This window comes from Bos mutus, chromosome 18 (genome assembly GCF_027580195.1).
Source record: "Bos mutus isolate GX-2022 chromosome 18, NWIPB_WYAK_1.1, whole genome shotgun sequence".
Classification (NCBI taxonomy): Eukaryota; Metazoa; Chordata; class Mammalia; order Artiodactyla; family Bovidae; genus Bos; species Bos mutus.
The window spans coordinates 45,827,597-45,855,008 of NC_091634.1; the positions used below are offsets into that span (position 1 = coordinate 45,827,597).

Consider the following 27,412-nt stretch of genomic DNA (forward strand, 5'->3'; position numbering starts at 1 on the left):
CCACCGGCGCGCGGGGCCGCGCCTCCTCATGGCGGCCGCCGCAGTGTGTGGTATTTAGCGGGAGCGCGCGGCGGGCTCGAGGACGCGCGAAACGGCGGCGGCGGCGGCGGCCAGGGGGGAGCCGGGGCGGCCGTTGCGGGGCGCACTCTCGAGCGGCAGCGGCGGCCCAGAGTGTCCCGTCGGTGTTGGCACGAGGAGGCGGCGGTGGCGCTGCCCGCGGTGGCGGGGGTTGGCGGCGGCGACAGAGCGCGTTTGAGCCAGGACCGGGGTCCGAGGCGCGCTCTCCGCCCACAGGTAAGTGGGGCCCGGCCTGGAGGGAGGAGCCGGCCGCGAGGGGCTCCGCGGGAGGAGGACTTCCAGGCCCGGTCATGGCGGCGGGCGGGAAGGTCGGCCGGGCCGGGTCGCGCCGCCCGGGAGGGGGTGCGGGCAGCCCCCGGACTTGGCCGCCTTTGTCTCGGCCCGAGCCCGGCGGCCCGGCCGAGCGCCGCCCCCCGCCCCTCCCCTCCCCTGCCCGGCCCTGCCCGCGGAGGCGAGCCGGCTCGCCCCCGCCCCCGGCTCCCGGGGCCCGGCAGGCCCGCGCCGGGGGTCGGCCCCTCGCGGCCGGGCGAGGGCGGGGAAGGGCCTCCTCGCCGACCGGCCCGGCCCCCGCGCGCCTGGGAGGCGGGCCTGGCTGGGGGAGGCGCCCGGCGCTCCCTGCGCCCGGGTGCCGGCCTTTGTTGTGAAGGGTCCCGGGGTTTGCGGCCAACATGGCGGAGGTCAGCTGAGTGCGGGCAGTGGCCGGCCCTTCCCTCCGGCCCCTCCCCGCACCGGCCCGGGGGCAGGACGGGGCGACTCAGCCGTCCTTGGCCTCCCCTGCCTGCCCCCGACCCCGGGAGCGGTCGTCCCCGATTGCGCTGCGTTCTTTCCCGCTCCGGCCTGCGCTTTCATTGTGCGGTGGGAAGAATGCAGCCTCCTCCCTTGTTTATGTCGTTAGAGAGGAGATCGCGTGAACGATTTGCCAGGGAAGCTCCAGCTTTTTATTGTAAACCTTGGTTTTCCTGGGTTTCGTTTGTCGGGTAGTTTTGGGCCTTTCTGGACGCTCCCAGATTTATTATTTAGGAATGTGGATAATCTGGGCCACAGCGTTGCGTAGGTTTTTCTTTTCCCGTTCCTGGAAAGATTGAGAATTTGCTCTGACATCCAGAGAAGTCCAGTTTGTGTGTTCGGAAAATCAGATGGTGTAGCCGATTTGTCAAAGTCGTAGAAGCCGTGAGCACGGATATAGGGCAGGGACCGGACTGCCCGTTTTTAGCTGTTGAACATTTACCATTTCTTGATAAGGGGCTGTCAAGGGTAAATTGTTAACTCTTGCAGCAGTTGAACGTTGAGAGCGCGGACTCTGAAGTCAGACTACATGCTTTGGTTCCAGTCCTGCCCCACCAGTTTGTGACCTTGGGCAAGATACTTAACCTCTCTTTCTTTAGTTGCAAAATAGGGGTAATAACAGTACCTACCTCATAGGATTGTTGGGAGAATTGATGAGATAGTAGGTGAGGGGCTTAAGGTTTAGAGCAGTGGCAGGCCCATGGTAAGTGCTCAGTAAATGTTTGCTGCCAAGGCTGTTGTTTAATAACTAAATTTATGAGATTATTTTGGCATGTTGGATATGTTGGAACTGCAAAGGTTTTCTTTTAGTGCATTTTGTTAGTTCGTAAAAATGAAAACAAGAGGTTTAGATGATAAATGTCCAGGCATTTGAAGATGATGGCTTTGGAAAATTTCTGTAGTAAGACATCTGGGTAAGTCTTGTGTGATCTAAAACTTAATCAAATTCATGGGTCAGTTTGCTTTTGAGGTCTTAACTTAGAAAAGTGAAACAGTGAGTTTCTGAGTGTTAGGTGTCTATGGTGTCACCGTCTCGTTTGGACATTACTGAAGAGCAGAGTGTAGTGTGGTGATAAATGTAATAATCTGGTAATTTTGTTTGGGAGATACTGGCTTAAATTGTGGAGGAGAGGATTTTGGTTAGCTGTTAGAAGTTCATGACAAGTAGATTTTGACCTCAAATGGAGTGTACAAATTGTGTAGTTTTTTTGTTCTGGGAATTAAAATATACAACAGACATTTGTGATCTGGAATAATTAGTTGCAATCCTAAAGTTGGTTTTGCCAAAATATTTTCTTTAACTCTTTCATAGAATTGCTTTGCATGACCCCTCTTGACACTTTGCAGCGTAATTGAACATTTAATAATATTTTAAGCTGAAGTACAATTTAAATGATAGATGAGGAACTTTTCGGGATAAATGTTACACAAGCTACAAATTCAGAAATTTAATTCAATTTAGTGTAATGTATTCTCTCTAAGCTTTGGGAAATTTTTACAAAATTGTTGTAGAGCAATATCTATAATTAAAAAGAACGTTAGGCTACGATTAATTGAAGTTACAAAGGAAACATCTAGCTATGGCAACAGTGACGTAATATGGAGAATAGGATTTTATTTTCAGCTTATACAGTGTTTAGAAAACAGGTCTTACATAAGGAGGGTAAACAAAGTTCAGTAAATTTGCAGAGCAACAACTTTGTATTTTGAAGGAATCAATTTACTTGGTTTCTAGAGATTGAAGTTTTTCTTGGCTTAGATCTGTTTTACAGACTTCAGTTATAATTATGAAATGTCCATATACGTCTTATAAAATGTTTTAAGTTTGGTTATTTTTGCTCTAGACCTCACTACAAACAAAATCAGTATATGAAAACCTCAGACTTCCTACCCACCCCTAAAGAAAAACCTAGGTATAAACTTTTCCTCCCTAAAAAAATCCTTAACGGTTTCTTTAAGAAAGATTTTTCTAATGCATTTTGAGTCATTTGGTTTTCCATGGCTAGAGTTTCTATTGCAAAAGGGCAGGGATTGTGGTCTTTTATTCCTATATCCTCAGTGGCTGACACTCAGTACAGACTTGTTTCCTGACCTACTACTTCTATTAATATATTCTTATGACACTCAGATTTCTTTGCTTGTGAAACCTAGACCCATGTATTTTCTTGCTCATAGGTCTTTTTTTTTTTTTAATGACTTCTTTTTAGAACAGTTTTAGGTTCACAGCAGAACTGAACAGAAAGTTCAGAGATTTCCCATATACTCTGCCCTACTCATGCATAACTTCCTCCATTATCAACATCTTCCACTACAGTGATACATTTGTTACAATTGATGTACCTACACCTTATCACTTAAAGGTTATGGTTTACATTATGGTTCACTCTTGGTGTTATGTATTACAAGTTTTGACAAATGATATGTATCCACCGTTAATAGTATCACACAGAAATAGTTTCATTGCTCTAAAAATCCTATGTGGCCTACCTGTTCATCCTCCCTCTTCCTTAACCTCTGGCAAGCACTGATCTTTTTACTGTGTCCATAGTTTTGTCCTTTACAGAGTGTTACGTAACTGGAATCATACAGTATGTGCCTCTTTCACATTGGCTGCTAGTCATGTGCATTTAAGTTTCCTTCATGTCTTTTTGTAGCTTGATAGCTTGGTTCTTTTTTAGTGCTGAGTATTACTGTATTGAGTGTACCAGTTTATCTACTCACCTACCAGAAGACATCTTAGTTGCTGCCATGTCTTAGGAATTATGAATAAAACTGCTGTCGACATCTCTGTGCAGGTTTTTGTATGGACATAAGTTTTCAACTCCTTTGGGTAGATAAATACCAGGGAGCATGATTTGCTGGATATGGTAAGAATGTTTAGTTTCTTTCTTTGTCTGTGCTGGGTCTTAGTTGCACCACGTGGGATCTGTTTAGTCACAGCATGCGAACTCTTAGCTGCAGCCTGTGGGATCTAATTCTCTGACCAGGGATCGAACTCAGGCCCCCTGCACTGGGAGCTCGGGGGTTTTAGCCACTGAAACACTAGGGAAGTCCCCGTTTAGTTTTGTAGTAAACTGCCAGACTGCCTTTCAAGTGGCTCTACCATTTTGCATTCCCACCAGCAATGAATGAGAGTTTGTTGCACCAAGTGCCCGCTAGCATTTGGTGTTTTCAGTGTCCTGGATTTTGCCATTCTAAAAGGTGTGTGGTAGCATCTTATTTTTGTTTTCAACTTGCATCTCCCTGATGACAAGTGATGTGGATCACCTTTTCATACGCTCCTTTACCATCTGTATATCTGATGAGGTGTCTGTTAGGTCTTTTACCCATTTTTTTAATTGACATGTTCATTTTCTTGTTGAGTTTTAAGAGTTGGGCTTTATTTTGGTTAACAGTCCTTTATCAGATACATCTTTTGCAAATGTTTTCTCCCGTTGGTGGTTTATCTTCTCATTCCTTAACCGTGTCTTTCCCTGAAATTTTCCACTTTCACGTACCAAGGTGCTTCCGATTTATGTATCCTGAACTAAAAGCTTTGTTTCCAACCGTCCAAGGCTCTCATCTTCTGTATCAGTTAGTCATAGAGCCCTGATTTTTCTGCTCTCTGGTTATTGCCAGAGATCTGGCATTGCTTCTCTCCCTCGTTTTCACATGGGCATTCAGTCCTCTTCTACTTTCTAAGTATCTATTTGCTTTTGGTCTCTGCCTCCTCCCTTCAGCTTTCCTGCTGTCATTTGAGGGAGCTTTCTAACATAGGTGACTTAAAGCCTTCAGTTTAAAGTCCCAAGTTCCTTGACACTATATAGATAGTAAGTCGACAGTCCCTCCTGAAGCTGGCTTTTGTTACTTTCCTGCCATTTTCAACTACAATACTTGCAAGGGCCTTTGCACACCACATATTCTCTTCCAGCTAAGGTCTGTAATCTCAGCTTGGACATCACTTAACTGATGTGCTCTTCCTGGACGCCCCACCTTGAATTGGATGTCATCTCTCTGTGTTCCCATAGCACTTTCTGCCGGACCCTACTACAAGGTACATTCCACTGAACTGTAATTTTTCTCTTCTGCTTTGCCGTCACAGATATAAACTGCAGTCTCTATGAGGACTTTGCCTTGATCACCCCTGTCTAGAGTTTATTACTGTTGCTGGCATGTAGGTGGTGCTCAGTAGATATTTATTGAATGGCTAATACCTTCACACTGTTTTATTATGCTCTTCTAGCCTTATCCTCCAACATTTCTTCTTTGCCATGCCTGATTAAACTGGATTCTTTTTTGATTCTTGAACATTCTCCATACTTAATTAAATGTCTCTGTGCCTTTTCTCATGATTGTACCTGAAGTCTTTAGATAATCTGTCTGTGCTCCTTTGGGCAGATAACTTACCTCTCTAAGGCTTAGTTTCCATTAGCATGTGAGCATCTACTAAGCATATTGCTGCCCCTTGATCCAGTGTCCTGGCAGCTAGAGGCAGTGTAGCCAAGTGGTTAAGAGCCAGAGCTGGATGTGTGTCTAGCATCTGTTACTAATTGTTTGTGACCTTAAGCTCTGCAAGAGCAGGGACAATGCCTACTGTTGCATTTAAAAGCACATTACTTAACAGAGAAAGTGCTTACATAATTAAAAAAATTAGTTGTTGAATAAGTTACTTAATTTCTCTATTACTACTTACATTCTGGTAAGGGAAGAAAGTAAAATTACAAACTGTGATATATACTATAAAGGAGAAAAGAGTAATGGTGAGAGGGAGTCTTGCTGTGAGAAACGGTGATATTTGCTGTTTAGTTGCTAAGTTGTGTCCAACTCTTGCGACCTCATGGATTGTAGTCCACCAAGATCCTCTGTCCGTGGGATTTCGCAGGCAAGAATAGTGCAGTGGGTTGCCATTTCCTTCTCCCAGGGATCTGGGAGATCTCCCCAGGATCTCCCAGGGATCAAATCTGTGTTTCCTGCATTGGCAGGCGGATTCTTTACCACTGAGCCACCTGGGAAGCCCTGCATTGCTATTTAAGCTATGTTAAAAGGATAAGGAGTTCTTTGAAGGAGAGAAGGGAGAATATGAGGTTGAAGGAGCAGCAGAAGTAAAGACCCTGAGGCAAAAATGAACATGGACTGTTCCAGGAACTGAGAAAAGAGAGTGTTGCTGGATCAAATGGATGAGGGGGAGAGAGAGGCAAGGATCAGATCCTGCAGAGTCAAAGTAAGGAATGTGAATATTAAGGGTACTGAGAAGCTATCAAAAGGTTTTAATTAAAAGAGTAACAATCTTCTTGTAAGATTGCTTTAGTTCTTTGGGGGGGCTTCGCCGGTGGCTCAGGTGGTAAAGAATCCGCCTGCCAATGCAGGAGCTGCAAGACAACGTGGGTTAGATCCCTGGGTTAGATCCCTGGGTCAGAAAGGTTCCCTGGAGATGGAAATGGCAACCCACTCCAGTATTCTTGCCTGGAAAATTCCAAGGATAGAGTAGCCTGGCAGGCTACAGTCCATGTGGTCGCAAAGAGTCAGACACGACTGAGCACAAATGCCTAGCTCTTTAGAGAATAGAAGGCCATTTCTTTGATCAGGCTTCCCTGGCGGCTCAGTAAAGAAATCTGCCTGCACTGCCGGAGACCCGGGTCCGATCCTTGGGTTGGGAAGATCCTCTGAAGAAGTAAGTGGCAACCCACTCCAGTATTCTTGCCTGGACAGGGGAGCCTGGTGGGCTGCAGTCCATGGGGTCGCGAAGAGTTGGACATGACTGCACAACTAACACATTTACTTAGATCAGGAAGCACAGTAGTTGATTATGACCTGGATTAAGGTGGTGGTGGCTGTGAATATGAAGAGAAGTGGATGGATTCGAAATGTATTTTGGGGACAGAATTAACAGGGCTTACTGATGGATTAGATATGAGAGGTGAGGGAAGGAAAGAATTAGGTGGTTTCTGGCTTGAGCAACTGTGAATCATAGTGCTATTTACCAGGAATGAAAGAACTAGGAGGGGGTTCGCAGATAACAATAAAACTCAAAAAACAGAAGGACAGCAAATAAACTTGAAGTTCTGATATGTTGGATTTAAAGGTATCTGTGAGACATCCAGAATGACCAGTGAGGTAGAGGAACATCACAGAAGCCAGATGGGAGATAGTAGAGCATGCTCAGGTGTTAGGGAATGGTCCAGTAGAAAGAGTTGAATGCGGGAGAGAGGGAAAATACAAGTGTGAAGTCCAAGGGGGTGAGAGGACACTGCCCAGAGGCCTGGGTCACTTCTTCCATTCTAAGAGGGAAGGAAGTGGCAGGTCAGCATTTGATGGCTTCTCTTGTATTTTCTAAAGGAGGTATGAGTGAAGCATCAGTTGAGTGTTTAATTGGTTAGTGATCACTGTACTACAGCTGGTTGAAGCATAGCAGAGAGTGAGAAACTGAGCGGAGGGCGGGAGAGAAGATTCTGTAATATGTCACCAGCTGGGACACCTGATGCTTACTGTTCTCAGGAAATTGTAGAATACCTGAAGTATTGCTTCTTTTCCCCTACACTGTAAACTCTTTTGAAGACGTATAGGATAACTACGTATAGAAATGTGCTCAAGATTTTAAGGATACAACTTAACGCATTTCACACACTATTGTGACCAGCTCCCATGTATCCCATTACTTTTATTTTGATTTTTGTGGGGAGGGGGAGTAAGTCTTCTAGAACTCTAGGCTGAAAGATACAGGTAATACAGTTCATTAGGGTTCAATTTATTCTCCAGGTTTGAACCACAGTGACCAAAATGATATTGGCAAAGATCTTTTATTAGGTTTGAGGTTGCCCAGTCGTGTTGAACTTACTTGTGGCTTTTGTTTTTGCTTATTTTGAATACCAGGGGAGTTGGGAGCATGTGAAAATAGAAAAGAAATAGAGGAAAAATCTTTGGAGAATGAATCTATATTTATAAAGCTGGTATTAACCAGTGAGAAATATTTTCTTCGAAAATGAGAAGAATTTAATACCAGTCTTGAATTTTGTAGGAAGGATTGTACTTGTTATAGTTGTTATTGTCATAATTGACAGGCTTAGCCTAGTAATGGTTGATACAGCAAAATTAAGTGTGTTGTACACTAACTTTTGTACTTCAGTTCTTGATTCGACTAAATGAAATAATCTAATTGTTAAAAACTTGCTTTTTCCTGCCTTTGTGTTTTACCTTTTAGCTCTTTTGAGCTCAGCTAAAGTTGAGTTGTGGGGTTTTTTTGTTGTGTCAGGGTCCCTGATTTAGCTTTGTTGGGGACAGCTTTGGATATTTTGTTAATACAGATAGTTTCTGAGTTAATTTCTACAGACATTCTTTTGATTTTGCTTGGAGAGGTGATCAGATAAATTTTGTCTTTTAGAATTAACTTTTAAAGTGCTAAGTTTAAGTTTTTTTTAATATAAACTAAAATATATGTACATGTATTTGAAATATGTAGGGTTTTAAAAATGTGAAGAGGCTGTTTTTTAAATAATTTTTCCCAATAAGTAAGTATTCATCTATTTGAGGCGTTTTAAGAAAAAAAGCAGTAGACAAAATCAACTCTTGATCTCTTAATGTTTAAATTTGTGTGTGAAATCACTAGCAGTTTGCTAGCAGTAACGTGTGGGGACACAAAATAGGCAATAAATTTAAATCCCCAAAGTAATATATATGTTTTATGGAGCATATGAGAAATATATACAGAAATGCAACCCCCACCTTCCTCATGATCATTCATAATGTGGTAATTGAAAAGTGTAACCATTGTGGACATTTTGGTGCAGTTTCTAGTCTGTGTGTGTTACACATTCTTTTAAGATACACATTTTAAAGTCAGTTTCTTTGATCTGACTTAATCATTGTAGATACTTTCCCTCTAAATGATTACTACTTGTCAGTAACTATACATGTTTGAGGGGCTTCCCTAAACTGCGTAATTCCAAATGATGAAATTTGTGTTTATACTCTGTAGTCTATATATTCTTCCATCTTGATATTTTGTGTATGTATTTGTAGTTCCTTGGTCCCAACTCTAGGCTTTGTGATTTCTGGTTCTGAACTTGATCTCCCTTCCCCCCTTTCTAATTCCTTAAGTCTTTAAACCACATTTGGCAATTTGTATGCCCTTCTCGCTTTCTGTCCCATTACATGGTGTGTATGTACATGCGTACATATATAAAAAGACAGCTATCTCTTTTTTCTCTTCTAACATAAATGGGATTGTAATACATTCTGTGGGCTTTTTTTCCCTCTACCTGTTTAAACAATTTGATTCTTATATGTTAATAGGTATAAGTCTGTTTATTTAAAAGAAAAAAAAGGCAGCGTACTATTCTATTGTATGGATCATCATTTAGTCACTTTCTTCATCTAGAGCAGTTTTCAGTTTATTTGCTCTTACAAATAGAGTTGCTGTAAGCATCCATATATATACACCTTTGCCAATGTGTAAGTCATAAGATAGACTCTTGAAAGAAAAGCTAATGGATCAGAGTATACAAACTTTAAATTTTGAAACAAACTGCCAAATATTCTTAGAAACTTTCATAGTGGACATTTCCAACAGTGTAGGGAAAGTATGTTTCTGCAGATCTTAGCCAGTCTTTGAAAACAAATTTATATTTGTAATGTCTTAAGTAATGCATGCAGTTTGTGACAATTCATATCAAGTTTTTGAACTTTTTCTTTTAGTCTAGCGTTTTACATGCAAAATAATTCAAAATGAAATATTCTGCTAGGCCTTTTTTTTTTTAAAGAAAAACTACCTGCCATATTCCTCTCTAGATGTCTTTTTCCAGAGGCAACTACTTTAACCTCTTTGAAGTGATTATATTTTATTTACCTTCATTGTCTCTAGATAACATGCTTACAATTGTTACTTCAGTATTTCGGTTTTAGGCTCTATTCCTGTTATGTGTTTAACTACCTTTCCTGCCCGTCACATGTACAGACCCTTACCATTCCTATACTCTCCTAATTTAGTAACATCATAATTTTGTGTTTGCATTATTATGACTGTGAAAGTTACAATTTGAGCCATATAGTAAATGGTTACTTTTTCTTGGACTTATTTGTATAATTTTCCTTGTAGTTCATATTTGTCCTTTCTGCTCTGTTTTCTCTGTGTTTAATCGATTTTAACAAGTATTGCTCTATTACATCTAGCTTTGGATATTATTGCTCAGAAGTCCAAAGCTCTTCTGCTTTCTAATTTATTTATTCAGCTAACATATTTATTGAGCCTGCACTATGTGTCAGGCACTGTGGAAGTGTTTGGGACACATCATTGAACCAGACAAATTCCCATTTTCCAGGTGGTGGAGGAGGGATTACAACAACAACCATATCGCCAACAACCGTAACAGATAAGTAAATTGTATAGCCTGATAGATGGTACTACATTTTATGGACAACAATAGAGTAGAAATGGAGGAGAGCGAAGGAAGAGGAGGAGAGGCAAAGATTGATAACTATGAAGGAGCAAGGGTTAGGAAAAGGGGTCAGTGGGCAGAGTGTGGTCACTGTTTTATTTAAATAGAGGAGACTGGATAGCCCTCATTGAGAAAGAGGTATACAAGCAAAGATTAGAAGGAGGTGAGAGTCCTGTGGATATCTCGGAGAAAAGTATTTTAAGGCAGAGACCCAAAGGAGAGAGCAGCCTGCCCTTAGGGAACAAGGATACCAGTCAGCCAGTGAGGAAGGAAGAGGTGGGAAATGAAGTCAGACAGTAACGGGGACATATCATCATTGTGCTGGGTCTTGTAGACTGTTGTAGGATTTATCTTTTACCTGGATATGGGAGATTTTCATAGATTTTTTTTTTTTTCCTTATTGCTGTGCTCTGAATTGGTGGGTGGGGTGGGAGACAAGGATGGAAGCAGAAAGACTGGTTAGAAGGGTATTGCAGTAATCCAGTTGAAAGATAATGATACAATAGTAGTAGAGGTGATGAGGAGTAGTTGGATTCTGGATTCATTTCTCAGGGAGGTACAAAATTTCCTGGTGGTTTTACACATGTGGTATGTAGAGAAGAATCAAGGATAACGTCAAGACTTTTGGAATGAGTATCTGGAAGGATGAAGTTTCCATGAAGTGAAAGGAAGGCTATTGGTTGAGTATTCTGGGAGAAGATAAGGAGTTCAGTTTTGACCACCCTCCTGTAGAAATGTCTGGAGCTTCCCTGGTGGCTCAGATGGTAAAGAAGCCACCTGGAATGCAGGAGACCCAGGTTCAGTCCCTGGGTTGGAAAGATCCCCTGCAGGAGGGAACGGCAACCCATTCCAGTATTCTTGCCTGGAGAATCCTATGAACTGAGGAGTCTGGCAGACTATAGTCTGTGCGGTTGCGAAGAGTTGGACATGACTGAGTGGCTATGCACACAAGCTGTGGGAATGTCTAGGAGACAGCTGGGTAGTTTAAGACAAATCTGAAGTTTTTTTTTTGTTTTTTAATCTGGACAGAAAAATGTTGAGGTCCATGACAATATTAGTGAAATTTTAAAAACACAAGAGTGAATGAGATTACCAAAGTGAAGAAAAGTGGACCATGGACAACTTCCAGTATCAAGAGTTTGGGGAGAAGAGCAGGAATCAATAAAGGAGACTGAGGAGCACCTGGTGAGGCAGGAAAACCAAGAGTGTGTAGAGTCAGTGACAGTTTACACAGCAGGAACCAGGGATCTGATCAACTCTGTCTGATGTTGGTGACAGTTCAAAACTTGCAAATTAAATACAAACAAAACTGCAAAACCAGTAAAATTCAAATTACTCTAATTTATGAAAGTATTGACTACTACGTGCCAAGTTGAAGTCTTGAAACAATATGACGTATGGAATTGACTTACGCTGTAGGTTCTTTTTGAGTTGAGCACACGAAAGTTATCCCATAAGTGTGGTCACCACGTGATGCGTTTTCTTACCAGTGTATTAGTGCTTCAGTGAAAGCCATGATGTCATCTGGGCTTCACTTCACGCAAATGCATCACTTATGTATTAGGTCCCCCTCTATTTTTCTCTTTAACTTCCCGTAATTAGAGTACTGTTAGTACCAACTTGGAGTCAGTGTGACCATAACTGTAGACAGGAGCATTCAGTTACATTGCTAACAGATGGATTCAGATGATTGAGAATGTGCTAATGCTGTTTTTAAAATAACTAAACCCAAGAGAAATGTGGTACCTGCCCAGAAAATGGAATCTTAGTTTGATGAAATTTAGAGTCTAAGTTAATTCATGTGTTACATCCTTATTCAGAGTAACTAAAATGATTTGGCTACAGTTTGAGATGTGATGTTTATGTGACCCCATGGACTGTAGCTCGTTGGGCTCCTCTGTCCATCCTTGTCTCCAGGAAAGAATACTGGAGTGGGTAGCCATTCCCTTTTCCAGGGGATCTTCCTGACCTAGGGATCAAACCCAGGTGTCCCACATTGCAGCTGGATTCTTACCATCTGAGCCATCAGGAAAGCTTCTTTAACTATTTCAAAGGAGTGTAATTTAGTTTGAGTAAGGCTCCATGAATTTTTTAATATGGCATTTCCCCCTATATATTCCATTGTTCTATAAAGGTAGTAATACTGGATGCTTGGGGCTAGTGCACTGGGACGACCCAGAGGGATGGTATGGGGAGGGAGGAGGGAGGAGGGTTCAGGATGGGGAACACATGTATACCTGTGGTGGATTCATTTTGATATTTGGCAAAACTAATACAATTATGTAAAGTTTAAAAATAAAATTAAAAAAAAAGAACTGTTAATCATATAATGTATTAAGACTCTTCAGTGTGACTTTTTATCTCATTTAATTTCTTCATCTCTCAAGCTGTGTGTTCTTTTCTGTTGAGCTTAGTATCACCAACTCTTTGTAGGTTACTGCCAGTGTTGATCTGCTTTAAAATTTTTGTTCTCTGTGTATTTACCTCCATTACTTGTCAAGAAGAAAGGGAAGATGGATGGGTTGTATGTTAAAGTGTAAAACTGGGTACAAAATACAGGGAAGAATTTTGAAAACATAGTTTAACATCAAGATGGAGCAAAAGAACAAAGATCTACTGGAATGTGTGACAGTTTTACATCCTGAGAGAATATAAAGCCCAGTCAGATTAGTAAACAGTTGTATTCAAACTTACGTAACTAAATGATGCGAATGTGGCTGCTTTTATCTAGACATGGTGAGTCTTGGTGATACTGCAGAAGTGATTGTGGTGTAATTCTGACTGGTATAGTTTCAGTAATTTCAAGTGAGTTCCCCAAAATTCTCTTTAGTGATATGTGGTATGACTCTAAAAGGTTGAGCGCCTGTTTAATCTCTTCCTGCTTCTTTTATTCTTGCTGTGCAGCATGTGGAATCTTAGTTCGGTCTTAGTTTCCTGAACAGGGACTGGCCCGAGATCCTTGTAGTGGAAACTCAAGAGTCTTAACCGCTGGACTGCCAGAGAAGTACCTTGCTTCTCTTACTCTTATTTTTCTCCTCTTCTCTTCTTGATTCTTTGATTTGATTTAATGTCTAATGGCTTAATGACTGTTAGGTTATTCCACTTTAATACAAAAAATTCAAAAACAACTACTTGATATGACTACAGATGTAATTTAAAGAATTTAGGGAATTTTTTTTTTGGTCAGTTTTTATGAATATTGAAGTTTAGTTGGATGTGAAGTTGTAATATTCTGTGTAAGAGTGAGAAGATTATACATACTTTTCTTAGGGTTATTTGAAAGAAAATAAGATTCAGGGACAAAGCCAGACAGTCTGGCTCTGTTCTTATTACTACTCAATTTTTCTGATCTTCAGTTTCCTCATCTGCAAAATGGAGATACAGCCTTTATGAGTATAGACTGTATGAAGCTCCTGACATGATGCTTTACAGGTTGGTAGGTGGTCAGTTGGAAATTTCTATCATAGCAGACTTTGTTGTCGTTATCACATTTCAGACACTGTCCCAGGCTGAGGTTATGAAAATGAATACAATAGGTTGAAACAACAATTTTCAGTAAAATCTTGGGTAATCTGGGTCTTTTTAATTTGGTGATTTGTTGCATGTGTTGTTAGTAATATACCAAATGTTTCCATATACTTGATCTTAGTTAATGTCCAAAAATCTGTTTGTTTGTTTTTTAATATTTAAAAAAATTTACTTGGCTGTGCTGGGTCTTAGTTGCAACATGTGAGATCTTTGATCTTCAGGGCAGCATGTGGGTCTTCGGTTGCGACATGTGGCATCTAGTTTGACCCAAAGTCCATGGTTTACATTAATGGTTCACTCTTAGTGCTGTGGGCTTCCTGTATGACTCAATGGTAAAGAATCCACCTGGCAATGCAGGAAACTCGAGTTCAGGCCCTGGGTTGGGAAGATCTCCTGGAGGAGGAGATGGCAACCCACTCCAGTATTCTTGCCTCGGAAATCCCATGGACAGAGGAGCCTGGTGGTCTGTCTAGTTCATAGAGTCACAAAAGAGTTGGACACGACTTAGTGGCTAAAGAAACAACTTAGTGCTATATGAGTTTTGACAAATGTACCCACAACTGTAGCATACAGGATCATTTCACTGCCCTCAAAATCCTTTGTGGTCCACCTGTTCATCCCCTCTCGCCCAGTCTCTGGCAAATACTGATTTTTTTTTTACTGCCTCCATACCTTTGCCTTTTCCAGCATGTCATATATAGTTGGAATCATACAACATGTAACCTTTTCAGATTGGCTTTTTTCACTTAGCAGTACATATTTAGGGTTCCTTCATATCTTTTTGTGGCGTGATAGCTCATTTTCTAAAATTTCTGAATTATATTCCATTGTATGAATGTACCACAGTTTATCCGTTCACTACAGAAAGACATCTTGGTTGCTGCCGCATCTTGGGAATTATGAATAAAGCTGCTATAAACATCTGTGTGCAGGTTTTTGTGTGGACATAAGTTTTCAACTACTTTGGGTAGATCTTGGAGATCGTAATTGCTGAATCTTATGGTATATGTATCGGAGAAGGCAATGGCACCCCACTCCAGTACTCTTGCCTGGAAAATCCCATGTGCAGAGGACCCTGGTGGGCTGATGTCTATGGGGTCACACAGAGTCGGACACGACTGAAGTGACTTAGCAGCAGCAGCAGCAGCATGGTATATGTGTAGTTTTGAATAAACTGCTAAACTGCCTTCCAAGTGGCTGTACAATTTTGCATTCCCACCAGCAATGAATCGTTGTTCCACGTGCCCATCAGCATTCGGTGTTATCAGTGTCCTGGATCTTGCCATTCTAAAAGGTGTGTGGTAGTATTTTATGTGTGCTTTAATCTGCATCTCCCGGATGACAAATGATGTGGAGCACCTTTTCATGCTCCTTGGCTATCTGTATAAATGATGAGGTGTCTGTTACAGTCTTTTGCCTACTTTTTTCCTTTTTCTTTTTTTAATTAATTCATTTTTGGCTGTGCTGGATTTTCCTTGCTTTTTGCAGGCTTTCTCTAGTTGGGTCGAGTGGTGGCTAGTCTTTGCATGGGCTTCTCACTGTGGTGGCTTCTTCTGTTGCGGAGCTTGGGCTGTAGGCCGGGGGGCTTCGGCAGCTGTGGCATGCCATTTAATTGGCATATTCATTTTCTTGTTGAGTTCTGTGCAATATTTTGGATGGCAGTCCTTTATCAGATATGTCTTCTGCAAACATTTTCTCCCAGTTTGTGGTTTGTCCTCTCATTCTCTTGACATTTTTACTTTTTAAGTCTAGGTGATGAATCTTTCCGGGTTCACGCCTTTGATTTTTCTGAAAAGTCATTGCCAAACCCAAGGTCTTCCAGATTTCTCCTGTGTTATCTTCTAGGATTTTTATAGTTTTATGTTTTACTAGGCCTGTGATTCGAGTTAATTTGTGAAAGGTGTAAGATTTGTGTCTAGATTTCTTTTGTTTTGCCTGTGGATACCCAGCTGTTCCAACACCATTAGTTGAAGTCTTTTGTTTTCTTCCTTGTGTTGTTGCCTTTTGCTCCTTTGTCAAAGATAAGCATGGTGTTGTTGTAAAATATTGTTATTTAAAGTAAATTGTAAGTCTCAATTGTGAATTGAGATTCACAATTGTGAATCTCTTTAAGGTTCTATCAAGCAACAGGTGTATTTTACCGAGGAGTCATCAGGGATGAGTGAGCTCTGGTTATATACGTGCTAATCCTTCATACTGTTGTACTTGAGTTATTTATTCATTCAGGAATATTTGAGTACCTGGTCTGGATGGGCACTGTCCTAGGTGCTGGAGCTAGAAGAGAGAACACAATAAACAAAGTCTGCTTTGATGAAGCTTATATTCTGCAGAGCTTCTGAACGAGAAGTTAATGGTCAGGGAAGCTGGGAGTTCTCAAGACCCTTCGAGGGTCAAAGTTGTTTTTCATAATAATGAGACATGAAAGTAAATTGAGGTTCCCAGAGGCTTCATGACATATGGTATCTTCACAGATTAATTGCATAAAGTGAAAGTGAAAGTTGCTCAGTGGTGTCTGAGTCTTTGTGACCCCATGGACTGTAAGTCCATGGAATTCTTCAGGCCAGAATACTAGAGTGGATAGCTTTTCCCTTCTCCAGGGATCTTCCCAACCCAGGGATTGAACCCAGGTCTCCCGCATTGCAGGTGGATTCTTTACCAGCTGAGCCACAAGGGAAGCCCAAGAATACTGGAGTGGGTAGCCTATCCCTTCTCCAGAGGATTTTCCTACACAAGAACCAAACCAGGGTCTCCTGCATTGCAACTGAGCAGATATTAAATATCCAACTTTCGTTTTTCTTACTGTATCATATTAAAAAGATTTGCAAAAAACATAAAACATAGATGCTCTTCTCCCTATTATGGAAGATATTTTTCATAAACATTTAACATGTAGATTTTTACATGTTATATAAAAAATGTGATGTTAATTTTCACATATTTAAAGTTCTTCACTTGAATTTCTAATATTGTAAAAATTAATACATATAAACCACATTGACAAAATGCTCTTTTGGGATCCTCAATTTTTTAAAACTTTAAAACAGTAAAGACAAATTTTGTCTTACATGGCCAGATAGGCTTAAAGGGCTTTAGGAGTCATGAAAGTGAAAAGTGTTAGTCACTCAATCATGTCTCTTAGTGACCCCAAGGACTCTTTGTGACCCCAAAGAGTAGCCTGTCAGGCTCCTCTGTCTATGGGATTTTTCCAGACAAGAATACTGGAGTGGGTTGCCATTTCCTTCTCCAAGGGATCTTCTTTACCCAGGGATTGAACCTGGGTCTCCCACATTGCAGGCAGACTCTTTACCGACTAAGCCACCAGGGAAGACCTTAGGAGTCAAACATAGGGTCTTTTCATCTCCACCCTTGGAAACAGTCCTAGATGTAAGTGAATGTGCTTAACTGTATTCCAGTAAAACTACTTACAAATACAGGCAAGTGGCCTGCAGCTGTAGTTTGCCAATTACTGGTACAAAGGGTTCCTGAAACCAAAAATGTTTGAGAATTGCTGTTTTCAGCGAAAAGCTGGTATTGAGGAGGAGAGGGAAAAGGACAGAAGACAGACAATAAGTAGTAAGAAATTATTTAGCAAGTGAATTTCATATGGCAAGAGATAATATGAAGACAGTAAGAAGAGTGATCTGGTCTTTAGGAAAGGCCCCTCTAAGGTGCTGACTCTTACTCATCTTCCATCTTTTTTTATTTACTCTTTCCTGGCAACATTGGGGATCCCTCTTGTGTTGGGAGGGAAAGCAAAAGATAGTTGAATCTTACTAAACTTAAATTCAGAAAAGGTTAATTTTTCAAGTTGAATTAGAAAATGTCCAAAGAATATCTGCTTTACAGGATCTAGGAAATTATAACATTGCCCAGATTAGAACACTGACCTATTTTATATGACATTTAGCAAGTTCTTCTGTGTCATTTTTCTCTTCTGAAAATGAGAGAGTTGGTTAAGATCTTTTCCAAGTCTAAAATTTTTGTATAATGTCTGTTGGCCTAGGATGCCATTTACCACCCCTTCTAAGTCTTCCTTAGTCACATAGCTCTTCAACTCCCCTTTTTTTTTTTTTTAAACTAGCTCTGTGATCTGAAATTTATTTGAAATCCATTTTCTTTTCTATAACATGGGGGATAAATGCTTGACTTGGAAGCTCATTGAGGACAATAGCTGGTACATACAGATGCTTGTTAATGAACGTCCAGGGGAGCTGTTTTAGTGAGAATGGAAGAAAAGTCCCTTCTCTGTCTCCTTATTTATTTAGTCTGCTGACCCTGGAACCATTTAGGTTATCGCAGTGAGAACAAAACCACTAACCAAGAGTGACGCTTCAGTGCAGGACATGAAAATTAAACATGGAAACTTTAATAGAGAGGTTAAGAAGTTCGAGAGCAGTGCAATCTGAATTTATGTGGCCATTCCAACTTCAGGGAAAGGAAAGGGAAGCAGCCTTTCGTTCCATCATACTCTGCTCCCTTGTTGGAGGTTGAGGGTATCTAAATAATTAAATGTTTTAGCATATCAGGAGATCAGTAACCTTAGCAAAACCAAATTTATGAATAAGAACTTGAGTTCTCTTGGAATGCAGTACAAAGCAAGGATCAGAATGATGAGAAAAAATATGTAAAGACTTTTGAAGATAGATTCAGGAGAGTTAGTATCAGAATTATATGAAGAAAAGAACTGAGTAATGGTAAGAGTTAAAAAAGAACAATTAGAGGAAAGGTCCACAAAGGTGAAAGATTTGTCTTGAGATTGAAAATACTTGCTGTTTGGCTTGTGCCCATGACATATATCTAGATGTTCTGATGAAAATTTCTTCCAAAGAGAGAGTCCTAGAAGCCACCTGTTAGGGTAGAAAAGTTACTTGCAGAGGAACAAGAATAAAAGTGAGGTTAGGTTTTTGATCTGTGTAGTTACTTATCAGAAGACAGCAGGATTTATGTAATTCTTAGGGGTAAATGGTATGACTAAAATTCTGAACTTGTGCAATTTATGCAAGAGCTTCAGATTGTTAAGATTGAGGTTTGACCTGCCTTGTTTTGGGAGATGTTTATGGTTTCATTTTTGAGGTTAATTTCATTTTGAGGTTAGATTCACTGTGAAATAAAAGTAATAAGGAAAATAGTGAAATAAAATTAGGATATAGAATTATGCTGTCCAGTGGGGCTTTCTGCAGTGACGAGGATATGGTGATAACTATTTTGCATTCCTATCAGCAGAGCTTAAGAGTTCCATCTCTTAGATATCTCACAGGATCTCATTTCTACTTTGCATTTCATCTCTTATCGCAGTTTGGTATTTAGCATAGTACCTAATGGGTTCTGGTTAAGTATTTTTGGTTTGTTTTGTTTGTTTGTTTTACTAAGTATAGAAGCCTCAAAATACAGTGATTTAGGGAGTAAAAAACAGATACTCGTTATACATTTAAGTTATAGTTTGCATTTTCCTCTCCATCTGCTGTCATCACCTTTGTTCAGACTTCTGCTTCTACGTCTTCTATCAGATCTTTTGTCCTGGACTTCCCCCACTTAAGATCGTTACTTTTATTGGATATATACATCTTATTTTGTGGCTACAACGTTTTCTGAATTATCTTCAGGAAAAGAGCTTTTAGGAAAATACTATGTACAATTTTTTAAAATTACCATTAGTAAGGTACAGTTCTGGAAACTAAAAATAGATTGCTTGATTTTTTTCCCCCCCTTGGCATTATTGTGTTATAATGAAGTTTGATTTTTAACTTAGTGTTTTAAGCTGTTGAATTTTTAAGGAGACTTGCCATAGTTTTAATTTTGTGGTAGGCATCTTTGAGGGGGGCCATTATTTGTATGTCATGGTAACATTTGTAAACTGCAAGAAAATGAAAGGCACGGCATTGTTGTATATTCATTAAAATGCCCAGGCACAAGGTTATGATTAATCAGAGAAATTGTTCATTAGTTATTTATAATTTAGAATAGGAAAAAAGGTACCTATTGAGACTAAATTGAGACTAAAAGTTTGAATTTGTTTACTTAAGTGGTAAGTTTGTTAATGTGGCATAGCAATGGTTAAATGCTCTAAAGTTACTAAGGCTACTAAGGCAACATTAAATGCTGATTCTAAAATGTTTTTATTTAAATTAAAGTCTATTTAAACTTTATACCAAATGGGGCCTGAGATGTAAGCTTTATTTTAGAACGGGTAAGTAATAGTGGACTCTTGATAAATTTTGGAATTTTGCTAACTTTGGATTCTGTGGGCTTGTCTTAGTGTAATGTAGTTTTTGTAAAAATTTATCTCATAAAACCAGTTTAAATAAATGTTCTACCTAGTCGAGAAATTCTACTGTATTGTGCTAAAAATTAGTTAAAATGGTAATTGCTCTTTGGTAGACATGTTTGATGGAGAAGGCAATAGCACCCCACTCCAGTACTCTTGCCTGGAGAATCCCAGGGACGGGGGAGCCTGGTGGGCTCCTGTCTATGGGGTCGCACAGAGTCGGATACGACTGAAGCGACTTAGCAGCAGCAGCAGCAGACATGTTTGATAACCTTACTAAAGCTAAAGGCATCTTTTAGAGTATACATCTGGAGCCCACAAGTTCTCGGTCTCTAACTAATTGATGACTTTAGGCCAGACAAGTTAACTTTTGGAATTCTGTAAGTGAGCACTTACATATTTTGGAATATGTACCACCTGTGATATATATAACTTACCCATCTTCCTTAATCCAGACAAAAGCCATGCAAGGCTAGAAATACTGTCCCAGTTTTACAGCTGAGCAGGTGGTGAAGACTGAGTTTGAATTCAAGTGTAGATGATTCCAGCACACTTCCATTTTTACTGTCCTGACTCACTTATTCAGAGGTTTGTCTGCAGATTGATTTTTAGATGGTGGTGTAAGGATCTGGGTATGGGTTCTTTGTATATAGGTTCTTTTTGTATAGGTTCTTTGGAAGTTTGGGAAAACTTTTTTTTGCTTGAGAAATGTCATCCCTTTTACTTGTTTTTACACATTTGGACTCTGTCCTAAATCTGTCTGAAGTTTTTCTGCTCTAAAACATTTGAAGTCTTCTGCTCTAGAAACCTGAGACCTATCTATAATGACTGTGTATTAGAAAATTAAAACATAGATTATCATAATTTATATTTTTCAGTGAACAGACTATTTTCAGTTATATTTCTATTCCTAATGATGTTTTCTGTAGTCTAATACCAAAATGACATTGAGGTGATTGAACACACTATTAATAGGGTGGGGAAGTGATTAAGAGTTAAAATTTTATGCTGAAAATGGCCAGTTTACAGCACAGGGTTCACACCCCATTCCACGTCTTGGTGCCTTTAAAGGCTGCACTAAGCATGATGTAATGACAGGTTAAACCTCTGAATGCCTGAGCTGACGCAATGCAGATTGGAGGCCCTGGACTTTATTGGGGCAAGGGTAATGCTTATTTAAAAACAAAACAAGCTACTCTGTTTAATAAGGCTGTTTAAGATGGTTTTCCTAGAGTGGGAAGAGAATAAAATCTAAATTTGGAGGTTAAAGCAGGGGTTTAATATGGTTATGTGTGCTTACTACTCTCACTAAATCTTCTCGAAGGGAAAAGGAGTTTAAGGTGCTGACGGCGGTAAAAATGGAGAAGTGAGTTACAGTTGAGATAAGGTAGTTAACGCCAGTTAAATAGTTATTGAACGAAGTAGGGAGAATGCTTTTACTTTATAAAAATCTAGCGTCCGCAGGGTTAACTGGCAGAGTATAGTGCAGAGATGCTTGTCTGGTCGCGTATTTCCCATATATTCTGTGTAGACTTTTGGGTTGAAACCATGCAAAATTGCCGATATCCTACTGTTTGGGCCTACAGAAATGGAGTGTTTCAGCTTCTAGTAAGCTGATGGCGTGTGCAGTATCGCCGGGGAGTGAGGATCGCGGGGTTTTACGCCGGGCTTTACTCGGCTGGGTGCCTGGGTGGGAGTTGCGCCCTCCTTGCCCAGGAGCCGCTTGGGAGCTGCCCCAGACAGAGTGGGGCGGAGCCTTAAGCCCCGCCCCCACACGCCGCCGCCCCGCCTCTCGCCAGCCACGGCAGCCGCCGCCCTGTGCAGAGAGAGCCTGCGGCCCCCTGGCACTGCGTTGGCGCAGGCTTTCCAGCTGCGGGCCGGATCCTGCAGTAGTAGCTCGAGCTGGCACCGAGAGCGCACGTAGTCGACCAGTCGCCTCTACGCACCCTTCAGCCCTGTTCTTCACCGAGCTGGCAGGAGCCTAACCGATGAATTTGGGGAAGACAGACTTCCGAGACAGACGAAGGTTTAGGGCCCAGCAGAGGACAGCTCAGCAATGGCTCCCATTTTTGGAGACGCAGGCGAATTTGAGCTCCTGGGGAGGTGTGGTCGACTCCTCTTGGAACAGGAGGGGGCATCAGTTCTCTTCTTCAGTAGCCAGTGCTTCTGAGGAGTGAATGGAGTGTATGGAGTAGGGCATGTGCATTCTTTTGAAAACTAGACCCGGGACATGTTTAGGAACAGAAGGTATCCAGGAGAGCCCTCTGTTGCAAATTGTCTTTGCTTCTGGGGGAAAGGCTATGAGCTCTTTGACTTATGACCGGAAAGTCTCCCTTACCTTTTCTGTACTCCTGGAGAGGCGTCTTGCTCACTTGTTTACCAGCATCTGGGACAAGGAAGAGAAAAGGTATTGCTATTAAGAGACTGTGTTGCTTAAACTGTGAAACGGGAAAGTTGTTTTGAGCCTCTGAAACGGACCAGGGAATTGCTGCAACAAAATTGACCTGGCAGTGATGTTCTTTTGATCAGCCGTGCTTTTCTCCGTTTAAACCAAACTTCAGGTTATGTCATGACTGCTGCAGAGCTGTCCAGACACTTCAGTCCTTGGTTCCTACTTCACGGCTGCTGTGATGTGTTTGGATTATTTTTCTGTGTGAAGATGGAGTGAGTTCCACCTTCCAAGCTTTGGGAAGTTTTAGCAGCTACTGTCCTGTAATACTTAAATTCACCAGAAATAGAAGCCATATTTTACTTGTTTTCACACTTTGAATAGGAATTTTAAGTTGTGCTTTGTACGTTTGGAAAAATAATAATGTATATTGTAATGTGAGTCTGGGCTATTGATAAATGTATAACTTTTGCTAGGTCAAAAAATTAAAACAGTAATATTTTTCTTGCTTAGTAGTTATATTATGTTGAATACAAACTGAGTTTAGTGACCAGCTGGTTTTGGTTTAGTGATTTGAAAGACATTGGCTTAGATTTTGTGCCCAGGGAATCACTTCCCAGTTACTATGTCGCTCTCTTAAATGAGCTGCATAAAATGGACCATGAAATAAGCATACCTACGGAACACTTTGGCAATGCTAAGCCATTGTTTTACTAGTGACCTAAAATAAAATGCATGGATCATCATATGCAGAAAAAATCTCAGGGGTAAACTGAATTTCATGAGAGTTCCTTTATAGTGTTTTTGTTGGGCTGAACACTTTGGTTGTTTATACAGGGCTTCAGTGATGAGAATTGATTCCTGTTGTCTTAAATCCATGTGATGAGCCATGTTATGATAGAATTCTTGTGATACTTTTGTTTCCCCTTGACTCTAGAATATTTCTTTAGTGACAGTGGAATTGATCTGTTTTGGGGTTTCCTGGGGGAGAGGTTTCACTCTCAATCCCCATTTAAGGTTCCTGTCCTTGAGTAATCTATGAGTATGTGCTTGTGCTCAGTCGATCAGTACATGGGGTCTGACTCTTTGTGACTCCGTGGACTGTAGCCCACCAGGCTCCTTGGTAGATGGGAATTTCCCAGGTAAGAATACTGGAGTGAGTTACCATTTCCTCCTCCAGGGGATCTTTCCGACAGGGATCAAACCTGTGTCTTCTGCCTTGGCCGGTGGATTCTCTACCACTGAGCTGCCTGGGACGCCCTGTCTATGAGTAATAGAACCCAGATTGCATTTATGTGGTCTCACTGATAACCAGCATTATTTTTTTCAACGTTAAATTCTTTCCAACAGAATAACAATTATAAATTAAGGAAACATTAATTTTTAGGAGTTGTCCAATTTTGATTCTGTAGAAATATGGCTTGTGGTTATTGAGTATATACTCTTAGGACATTAATGGACTGATTTTTTTGTCATCCCCAAGAAAGCAGCCCGCTATATCCTGGGAAAAGGTGCTTGTTTTATCTTTAATTCAGCTTGACAGGTTAGTTAACATTGTTGATCATTTCTTCCAGATGGCATTTATTTCTTAAATAATGTTTAGTACTGTGCTGATGAATGCTTGAGCAACACTGGTGAACTCTATAATACAATATAAGGAATTCTTTACCTGTTGACTCTGTCCTTCACCCCTAACGTTGTGTGAGTCTCTCTGATACTGTTTATCTTTATTCTTTATCTTTTCCTGACTCTCCTTCCTCTTTGCAAATTATACCTGATTTATATTGTAGAATGGAAGTAGAACAGAATGATTTACTTCTGAATACCAGACTCACAATCTTTTAGAAGGTGGCCCTCTATTTCTCCTATATACTTCCTCACTTTTGAAGGGGGTCACAGATCAGTAGGAAACAAGATTAAGATCTAGGTGGTGTTAACATTCCATGGAGATGGATGATAGGATGGCAGGAGACTTCCTTTCCCCAAATAGATCTCTTGAGCAGATAATATTCACCATCAGAAAGAGTAATCAAAAGTCAGTACCCTGGTGATCCTTTGGATCGTGTATAACTCACTGAGGCTGTCAACAGCTGACTTAAGAATGGGGAAGAAATAGAATGAGGAGGGCAGTTGAACACAGAGAGGCAGGGGAAATTCCAGTCAAAACTGATTTCATTGAACTTAAACTATTTATACAGTGTTCCTTAGTTGTTTAGGATCCAAGTTTCTATTTTAGCATTCATTGCATGTAGTCCATTCAAGGATGATTTTTTAACATTTTTTAGAAAAAGGGAATGTGCTCTGGACCATTGTGGAAACAGATTTTATCCAATGTACAGTGCACATATTTCATGTAATCTATGTTGTTTTAAACCCTGTTTGTTTTCCTTTATTTTGCTTACAGCAAATGTTGCACTAAACTTAAGTATTTTTGGCAAGTAAATGTTATTTATATAAAACATGTTAGAGTTGTAATTATTTTTCTCCTCCTCCTTATACTTTTATTTGTGTTTTTTATTACAGAAATGAGCCGTCAGACTGCAACAGCATTACCTACTGGAACCTCAAAGTGTGCACCGTCCCAGAGGGTGCCTGCCCTGACGGGCACAACCGCCTCCAACAATGACTTGGCGAGTCTCTTTGAGTGTCCGGTCTGCTTCGACTATGTGTTACCACCCATTCTTCAGTGCCAGAGTGGCCATCTTGTTTGTAGCAACTGTCGCCCAAAGCTCACATGTTGTCCAACTTGCCGGGGCCCGCTGGGATCCATTCGCAACTTGGCTATGGAGAAAGTGGCCAATTCAGTACTTTTCCCTTGTAAATATGCCTCTTCTGGATGTGAGATAACTCTGCCACACACAGAAAAAGCAGACCACGAAGAGCTCTGTGAGTTTAGGCCTTATTCTTGTCCGTGCCCTGGTGCTTCCTGTAAATGGCAAGGCTCTCTGGATGCTGTCATGCCACATCTGATGCATCAGCATAAGTCCATCACAACCCTGCAGGGAGAGGACATAGTTTTTCTTGCTACAGACATTAATCTTCCTGGTGCTGTTGACTGGGTGATGATGCAGTCTTGTTTTGGCTTTCATTTCATGTTGGTCTTGGAGAAACAGGAAAAATATGATGGTCACCAGCAATTCTTCGCAATTGTACAGCTGATAGGAACACGCAAGCAAGCTGAAAATTTTGCTTATCGACTTGAGCTAAATGGTCATAGGCGGCGATTGACTTGGGAAGCCACTCCTCGCTCTATTCATGAGGGAATTGCAACAGCCATTATGAATAGTGACTGCCTAGTCTTTGACACCAGCATTGCACAGCTCTTTGCAGAAAATGGCAATTTAGGCATCAATGTAACTATTTCCATGTGTTGAAATGGCAATCAGACATTTTCTGGCCAGTGTTTAAAACCATTGCATTCAATTTCACAGAGAATAAGGCACCTGTCTGCCTACCAACCAAAAACTTGTGGTAGGTGGAAGCTAGACACATGAAGGTAAATAAAAGGAAAGGCTGTTAAATACAGGAAACAGTTGCATGTAATAACACTAATATATTTAAAAATAAGTCAACAGTAAACCACTGAAAAATAAATATATATATATATATACACCCAAGATGGGCATCTTTTGTATTAAGAAAGGAAACATTGTAAAATAATTCTGAATTTGTGTTTGTTGTAGATTGAGTGTACCGTTGAAAAATACTGGGTTCTGGTTTTTTGTGTGCCTGTGCGTGTGTGTGCGCGCGTGTGAGTGTGTTTGGGTTCTCCTTTAACCGACAAGCCATGTTGAGTGGCCTTGGGCCACCGCTTCCCTCTGTGAGTCAATGCATCGTGCTGCTGTGTGTGTATAGTTTTTCTGTGTGCATTTGCTAAGTTTTATTAATTCTAGTTTTTCATTAAATAAACTTGACTTTCTTTTCTGTAATTCAGGTTTTTCCTCACTTTTTTTTGTACCTTTTAAAGTTAGTGTCTTTTTGATATGCATAATGGTTGATGGTAAAAATTTATACATGTGTTCGATACATATTTTCTTTTCCCCCATTAATCAGTTCATTAGAAATATTCTAAATTCAACTGTTTGTGAAGATATGAGTTTCAGAAAGGAAAGATAACATCAGAAGAATTATCAGAAGCTAGTTAAAGCAGCTATAAAATGGTCTCCCTCTCTTCTCCAGTTGACTCATACCTTCAAACTTATTCTTTGTAGGTTAGGGAGTACTGATTTTTTTTTTTTAACTACTGGGGAAAAAAAATCAGGCTCCCCCTTCCCCCCACATATCTTGGACAAATCACATATGTTTAAAATTTCTTCTTGTATTTATTGGTTTTGCAAAAGAAGGCATCGTCTCACACAGTATTTGTAATTAAAAGCAAATCATTTGTTAAAAACAGGCAGTTTGCAAAAAAATGTTTTTGGTCTTTTATAATTCTCATTAAAAGAATATCTGGCAAATTAAAAACTCTTATGTGTCTGCTTTAGCTCTTGTTTGAAGATAAGCAAAAGAATGCGTTATGGCCTCTGTTCGGACTAGAGAATCTTGTTTTCTTACTTTCTCTAGCTTTCATTTTGGTTCTTGTAACTGTTAGGAGGCCAATTAGTTAAAATACTGATCACTCCCCACCCCCAACCCCCACACCCCTTTAACAACAAAAAAATGAGTGTTTTACAGCCTAGTGGTTAGAGCCTGGCTTCTGCAGCCAGACTTCAGGGACCTACATGCCTATGCTGCCTTTACTCACTAATCAGCTGTGTGATGTTGCACCCCCATTTACTAGTGTGTAAAATGGGGTTAATTATGGTAGCTACCTTCAAGGGTTAAATGGGATGGATACAAGTTACCAAGGACAGTGCTCTACACTTAATAAGCACCCAACAAATGTTAGATACTCTTATTATACCTGTAAGTAGCACCATATAGTTAACTTTTGCTAGTTACCCTGAAGCACCTAGA

At 40.6% G+C, this 27,412-nt stretch overlaps 1 protein-coding gene across 3 annotated transcripts; it reads left to right on the top strand.

Moving 5' to 3' along the window:
• SIAH1 (siah E3 ubiquitin protein ligase 1) lies at window positions 1–26,385 on the top strand. Of its 3 annotated transcripts, none has more exons than XM_070388470.1 (2): window positions 1–294; window positions 24,980–26,385. In XM_070388470.1, exon 2 carries the CDS (start codon window positions 24,982–24,984, stop codon window positions 25,828–25,830), a length of 849 nt encoding a protein of 282 aa, XP_070244571.1. In that variant the 5' UTR covers window positions 1–294; window positions 24,980–24,981; the 3' UTR covers window positions 25,831–26,385. The 3 variants fall into 3 exon arrangements, with proteins under 3 accessions (XP_070244571.1, XP_070244570.1, XP_005908418.1); XM_070388469.1 differs by lacking the exon at window positions 1–294 and adding an exon at window positions 4,875–4,897; XM_005908356.3 differs by lacking the exon at window positions 1–294 and adding an exon at window positions 18,004–22,474.
• The last annotated feature ends 1,027 nt before the right edge of the window (window positions 26,386–27,412 follow it).

Excerpts from the sequence above, each read along its gene's own strand:
- SIAH1 (XM_005908356.3), top strand. The coding sequence starts at position 22,384 with ATGACCGGAAAGTCTCCCTTACCTTTTCTGTACTCCTGGAGAGGCGTC. Across the intron at positions 22,475-24,979 it reads TGGGACAAGGAAGAGAAAAG|AAATGAGCCGTCAGACTGCA; the intron begins GTATTGCTATTA and ends TTTTTATTACAG.